The sequence below is a fragment of the Sarcophilus harrisii genome, chromosome 2 (genome assembly GCF_902635505.1).
Source record: "Sarcophilus harrisii chromosome 2, mSarHar1.11, whole genome shotgun sequence".
Taxonomy (NCBI): domain Eukaryota; kingdom Metazoa; phylum Chordata; class Mammalia; order Dasyuromorphia; family Dasyuridae; genus Sarcophilus; species Sarcophilus harrisii.
In genome coordinates, this window is record NC_045427.1 from 252,067,001 (window position 1) to 252,074,737 (window position 7,737).

A 7,737-nucleotide genomic window follows, 5' to 3' on the forward strand; every position below is an offset into this window, starting at 1 on the left:
GGGCACTGAGGAGTTAAGTGATCTTCATCAAGTGAAATACTATTTGTAAAGCATTTAACACAGAGGTACACTGTATGCACTTAATAAATGTTTATTCTCTTCTCTCCTTGTCCAGTCTCACACAGTCATTATGAGACAATTAAGAAAAAGTGACACAGGAAAGCATACCAGTAGTGATCTAAGATTAGAATATAATAATAATATGTAATAATTATATATTATATAAGTTTAATGTGTAAGATAATTCATAACATATTCTATAAATATAATTATGTGATGATATATAACTATAACATAATATAAAAATAGCTCTTATTTACATCATGCTTTAAATTTTGGTCACTATTTCATATATATTATTTCATTTGAAGCTCATATGAAGTAGACATCATTATTAGTCTCCCTGTGACAGATAAGGAAACTGAGGCTTGGGAAAAATAAGCAAGCTGCCTAAAATTAGACAGGGAACAATCACCTGTAGAAGAATTTGACTTTTGTGACTATCTCTAGCACAGTAGCCACTAGACCACACTAAGTATTGAGTTTGGTAATTTTTTTACTTTGTCTCCATATCTCCAGGGCCTAGTACAATGTCTTATATATAGTGTTTAATAAAGGCTTGTGGAATGAATGGAATGTAACTGGAAATATAACAGTTTAACAGCAAGACAGACTGAGGGAAATATACAAAGATATCTTCATCAACAGTAAAAAAAAAACTTTTAATATTATGGAAATAGAAATGAAAAAATAACATTCACTTCTAGGACTCAATCACTTATATCAATTTTCCTTCACAATATTCTAAGAACAAAGCATTGGAACTTCTGAATTGAGGCAAATATCCCATTTAATTTGCTGAAGAAACAAACTCTTGGGCATAATAAACTTTTGCTTAGATTCAACACATCAAAGCATGGAGTATAAAAATGAATTTATCTCTTACTGGTTAATAATAACTTTTATTTTCTACATACTCTAAGAGACTATCAAGATTTGCAGTCTTTATTCATCAAGTACTTAAGAGAACTCCCTGAAATTCATAAACCTGCTACATACTCTTTTCATTCCCACCTTCATCTCTTTGTTCCTGAATGTATAGATAACTGGATTCAGAAAAGGAGTAATAACTGCATCAAAGATAGCAAGAAATTTATCCAAATTTGATATGTGGAATGGCCATGTATAGAAAAAGATCAATGGACCAAAAAACAAAACCACCACAGTGATATGAGATGCAAGAGTAGAGAAAGCTTTGAGAGAAACACCTGCAGAATGTTTCTGTACAGTGACTAAGATGAAGATGTAGGAGATGATCAGTACACAGAAGCAGGCCAAAGAGATGAACCCACTATTAGCAGTGACCATGAATTGGAGTCTATAAGTATCAGTACAGGCCAGTTTGATGAACTGAGGAAGGTCACAGAAAAAACTATCTAATACATTGGGACCACAAAAGGGCAAGTCTACAACAAAAGCCAGTTGGACCCCTGAGTGAGTAATCCCAGTGATCCAGGCAAGAATCAAAAGCAAAATACACATTTTTGGATTCATGATGGTCAGGTAGTGTAGAGGCTTACATATAGCAATATATCTGTCAAAGGACATGGCAATGAGCAATACCATCTCAACACCGCCAAAAGCATGACTAAAGAAGATCTGAGCAACACAACCACCAAATGAGATGACTTTGTGCTTTCTGAAAAGATCACAAATCATTTTAGGGGCTGCAATGGAGCAAAATCCCAAGTCAATAAAGGACAGGTTAGCCAGCAGAAAGTACATGGGAGAATGTAGGTGAGGATCAAAGATAACAGTGAGCAAAATGAGCAGGTTTCCCAGAATACTTGCCACATAGACCACAGAAGAGAACAGAAAGAGAAGAAGTTGGATTTCCCATGAATCAGAGAGTCCAAGAAATACAAACTCAGCCACTATAGAATGATTCATTTTATCCATTGACTCCAATGAATTCAGCTGGCAGTGACATTACCTGAAGGAAGAAGATGAAAAGGGAAGAATACTAATAAATAACATTTATATAGGTCTTTAAAGTTTACAAAGCACTTATCTCATTTGATTCTCACAACCTTGTGCATAAAATGCTGTTTTCCACCTCATTTTGTAGATGAAGAAATTGGTAAAGAGAGAATATGACTCACCCACAATAATATTGATGTGTCAAATGTTCATATATAGAAAAAGAACATAACCTCCACCATGATGTGAGAAACTAGTAAGTTCTGTTGTACAATTTAAACTCATTCCTAATCCTACAATCTGTTCTATCCATTATACTACCTAGCTGCCTCAAAATATATGGAAATAATTTTAGTGCCCTATATTAAACAGTTTCTAAATTTCAATTCAAAATGTCACTTTTTCATTTCACACAACCAAATAATGTATTCACAGCTATGGTAGTGTAAATTATAAGTATAAAGTAAGGATGCTGTGATTAGTAAATACAATTCCAACACACAATTATTTCCTTCCAATTATTTACCTATATGATTATAAACTTATTCTTATGCAGATAGGGACCCAGATTGAGTTACAGTTGTAAATTTTGCCTTTTTTAAAGAGTCATTCACTTAAATTACTCCATTCTATGTAGTAACTGTCTGAGACAGGATTTGAACTCAGATCTTCTTGGCACCAACTCCTGTGTACTGCCAATTACACCACAGCAGAAATTTTTATTAGTTCTTAATCCATTTATTATCTAATATTTATACATAAATTAATAGATGTAATGAGACAATGTAGAGAAAAAATGTTTAGTTGTGTTAATTATCTATTACACCATAAGATCCTTGAGGACAAGGACTGTGTCATTTGACATATTTAGGTCCCCAGCATCTGATGGAATACCTTGGACACAAAGATTATTCGAATTCAAATCCTGGTTGTAATACTGTCTATGTTTCCTCAGGCAAGTTACTCAATCTTTCAAAGACTAATTTTCTTCATATGTAAAGTGAAAGGAACTGGACTATTTTATAAGGACATCCTTTCCCACTCTAAATCTAATGTATTGTTTGTGAAGAAGTAAATGCTTGTTACATTTATTTAGCTAATTTTTTATTTTTTTCATAGAAACTGGATAAAAATCCTAGCAAATATTATGAGGAATATCCATATATAGAGATAGTAAATATATTACAATTACTCCAAATAAATTTATAACCCTTTGGAAATTGTATTATCAACATAAGGTATACGTTTTAATATCATCAGTGGTAATAAATCATTATTGTTCTCCAGTGAGAAGTCATTGGAATCAAATCAGATGGGTTAAGGGAAGACTGCAGCTGTCTAAAATTAATCAAAGTGAAAAGAAAGATATTTTTTCAAATAATGATGATTGTTGGAGGGGATGCGGGAAAACTGGGACATTGATGCATTGTTGGTGGAGTTGTGAACGAATCCAACCATTTTGGAGAGTAGTTTGGAACTATGCTCAAAAAGTTATCAAACTGTGCATACCCTTTGATCCAACAGTGTTACTACTGGGATTATATCCCAAAGAGATTATAAAGAAGGGAAAGGGACCTGTATGTGCACAAATGTTTGTGGCAGCCCTTTTTGTAGTGGCTAAAAACTGGAAACTGAATGGATGTCCATCAGTTGGAGAATGGCTGAATAAATTATGGTATATGAATATTATGGAATATTACTGTTCTGTAAGAAATGACCAACAGGATAATTTCAGAAAGGCCTGGAGAGACTTACACGAACTGATGCTGAGTGAAATGAGCAGGACCAGGAGATCATTATATACTTCAACAACAATACTATATGATGACCAGTTCTGATGGACCAGGCCATCCTCAGCAACGAGATCAACCAAATCATTTCCAAAGGAGCAGTAATGAACTGAACCAGCTATGCCCAGAAAAGAACTCTGGGAGATGACTAAAACCATTACATTGAATTCCCAATCCCTATATTTATGCACACATGCATTTTTGATTTCCTTCACAAGCTAATTGTACAATATTTCAGAGTCTGATTCTTTTTGTACAGCAAAATAACGTTTTGGTCATGTATACTTATTGTGTATCTAATTTATATTTTAATATATTTAACATCTACTGGTCATCCTGCCATCTAGGGGAGGGGGTGGGAGGGTAAGAGGTGAAAAATTGGAACAAGAGGTTTGGCAATTGTTAATGCTGTAAAGTTACCCATGCATATATCCTGTAAATAAAAGGCTATTAAAAAAAAAAAAAAAGATATTTTTTCATGGTTCACAATCCAGTCAGGTAGATAGTTCACTAAAGTATTCACTTAGGCATAGGAAACTTGTCATTCAGTCATAAACTTCTGGGAAGAGAAATCTATCATTCTCCATTTTAGCCCTTGTCTTTTCCCATGATTTTTCCAATTATAAACAAGAGCCTACTATATAACTATATGTAGAATAATCACTGGGACCATCTCTAAGATATACTTAGCTAAAACTACCAAATGAAGGAGGATGCTTTATATCAGAAGACTGCACTGGGACTCAGGACACTCAGGATTTTCTCCCTACTAAGCTACTCTCAGCTATGTGATCTCATGGAATCTAGATAATCTCTTTCAGTCATAACAGTATATGAGTATATGGGTCTAAAACCCAAAAGAAAAGATACAGGAATTTAACAAAGCATAATAAACTTTGTTGCTGATGATGTTATTGTAATCGTTGTTGTTTTGGGAGAAGGACAGAGAACTAAAAATAGGAAAAAATGGAGCAACACCTCAAGTCAAAAAACCCCACTCTTTGAGTATGGCATTTGGATCTATTCAAGGGACTTTACAGACTTCCCATTTGTTATATCCATTATTTTTTAACATAGTTAAATGGCCAAGTTAAACTTGCACACCTGCTTCTCCAGGACTCGCTTTCTGGGGCCTCATCTTCCATTTTTATTGATCTACAAGGAAATTGCCAACGTCCTGTAACAGATTTACAACCAATATAATGATGAATAAATAGATGACCAATATTCTGAACTCAGTTATGATTCTAGAAAGACTCTCACAAGATCATCTGATCTAGTCTTTGTCTTCTACTATTTGAAAACCATGCAGAACTCATTATCTTTTGTCTTCCTCTGACTACAGGAATTGACAATTCATTACCTTACTTGCTATATAATATCCATGCTTATTCATGCCAACAGTCAGAAGTTCTTCCTTATGTTTAAATTATATCTCTTCTGCTTTAAGTCCATTTCCTATTATTTGTTGTTCTGTGATCATGAAGAACGAGTGATCAGCATTCCTTTCATTTTAATCACCCATATCCTGAGTCATAAACAAGCTATCACCTCCTCTTCTTCCCTTCTCAATATTCTGAAATTTCACTTCTTCCCATACCTCCCTCAAAGGATTTACTTTCTACCTTTAAATCATGTTTGTTAGTATACTTCTGAACCCTTTTCACAGAACAAATCAGAAGAAATTTTAAGAACAGAAAATAACAAACAAGCAGGATAGCATTGGTACTAACATGTTAAATTTAATGTATTTTTTAAAGTTATACATAACAGAGATCCACACATTTACACATTTTCATTTTTTTCTGATCTTTGTATTTGGAAATATTCATGGTTATTAATATTTGATAAATCTGTCTCTCTAAGTCATAATGACAGAAATTGCAAATTATATTTAAATAAGGGTCTACAAAACATTCCAAGAGAAATATGTATTCTCTTTTATAAATATATACCAATACCATGACAATTTTTGTTTGCATTTGTCCATGTTATTGCTATCAGAACAATGTTTTTTACTGTCAGTCTAAGAGATTCATGAGTATGTTTACTTTAAAATTTTTTCCCAGATAAATATCCTCTATCTTATGCCTAATGTTAGGGTTTTTTTTAAAAAGAATAATAGCACTTTGTCCGACTCCCTTTTGCTTTAGGAGAGCCAATTAACTCCTTATATCTGATTTTTAAATAATTATAGAATCAAAACATGTAATAAGATGTCTTGCCTTCTTACTATTCTGTTGTAATAAGGAAACGATAATAATAAAAAGGAAAAAAACTTAAAATGTATTGAACAATAACCCCTCCAAAAAAACTTTCCCTCTTCTTGCCAGAGAAATGATAAATAAGGACTAATAAAAATGAGGAATATAGTTTCAGAATTAGCCAAATATTCCCTTGACCTTATTAAATTTATTCTCTTCAAGAAAGGGCTTTTATTTTAAGAGAGGAATAAAAGAGAATTGTGAAAATAGTGCCCAAAAAAAGAGAAAGAGAAGAAAAAAAAGAAAGCCAATGAAGCATTTTTAAAATACAGAGAGAACTCCAGAAGGAAATTCTAAAGGGAATACAGTGATGGAAGCCTTAATACTAGCATGTTAAATGTAATATATTCTTTCAAGTCATATATAATTGAAAAATCACAATTTTTTTTTTCTTTTTGTATGTGGAGTTGTTCATGTTTATTGATGCATGTCAAATTCATAATAAAGAAAGAATTTTAACGTATCTTTGGTATGTGCAGCAAGTTACTATGATTAAATAACTAAATTCCCGAATTTTATATCTCACGCATGTACTTGACCTAATTCATACTGATAACTCCAGATTTACTTCTATAAGGTAGGTAGGTGTCTTGGGTCCCTAACCCTGAGGCAAAACCCAGGGTCATTTCACAAAATATTTGCCTTTCTCTACACTCTAGAATATTTCATATTTATTCTTCTGTGGTGCTCAACTCCTTCCCACATATCTTCTTTTCCATATAAAAAGCATCATCCCACTCATTTATGCAAATGTTAGTTCTATCACTATACCAGTCTCTCTATTACTGAAATTTAAAGAAATTTATTCTTTCTGTGCTCAATTTTATATCCATCTTCCCAACCTACCTACACTGGGGGAGCAACATATTCAAGAAGTCCAGTGATCTCTAACAATTTATCTAGCACAAAGAACCATATAACATGCTCCCATAAGAGGCAAAACAGCTAATTAGTCACTCTAATAGGTACAGAGACAGGGATGGCTAATCTGAGCTTCCTTGACCAAGGGAATTGTCTCCTTGAATCATATGTTTTGACCAAAACAACTAAGGGAAGAAGCTGGTAATGAGTCACATGAGGAAAAGGAGGTGTGAGTGAAAACTACCCGAAGAAATAATCTTTTGCAATTTTGTGTGTCAAGTTTTAAATCTTTCCTGGTGGACATTGCTGAGAAAAAATCCCTGAAGATTGTAGAAAGAAAATTATTTTGATTGTGTCCAGAAATTTTAATCTGCTTTCCCAAAATTATAAATGAACAGATAAGCAAAGAAATAGCTTAATGATTCTTAGCTGAAAATGTATGATGTGGAGGGTAAAATATGGCCAAGAAATCTATTTAGGGAAAATAGACATAGCAGTTAAAAAAAAATGGCTAGTTGCCAAGCAGTTTGGGGATTCCTGCATTTGGAGTCAAGAAGCTAAGTCTAAAAATCCCACTTTTGACATTTAGTATTTTTGTGATCATACACACATATAATTTTTCTGAGTCTCAATTTCTTCATCTAAAGAAGAGTCATTTATCTCAGAAGATTGTTGTAAGGTTCAAAAAAGATAATGCATGTAAAATGCTTTGCAAAAACTACTTATCAATTATGTTTGTGAGCAACCTATAGAATTGTATTTCCAAATAAAGACAAGGACTAGAGAAAGTTCTACAAAACAGAATATTGAGCCCCTGAACTCATAAATTGACAAAAATCATC

The 7,737-nt window shown here is 33.1% G+C and overlaps 1 protein-coding gene across 1 annotated transcript; it reads right to left on the reverse strand.

Moving 5' to 3' along the window:
* Nucleotides 1-1,020: 1,020 nt before the first annotated feature.
* On the reverse strand, nt 1,021-1,962 carry LOC116421124 (olfactory receptor 4F6-like). Its single transcript, XM_031949504.1, has one exon. The coding sequence runs from the start codon at nt 1,957-1,959 to the stop codon at nt 1,021-1,023; it is 939 nt and encodes a 312-aa protein (XP_031805364.1). The 5' UTR covers nt 1,960-1,962.
* Nucleotides 1,963-7,737: the final 5,775 nt, after the last annotated feature.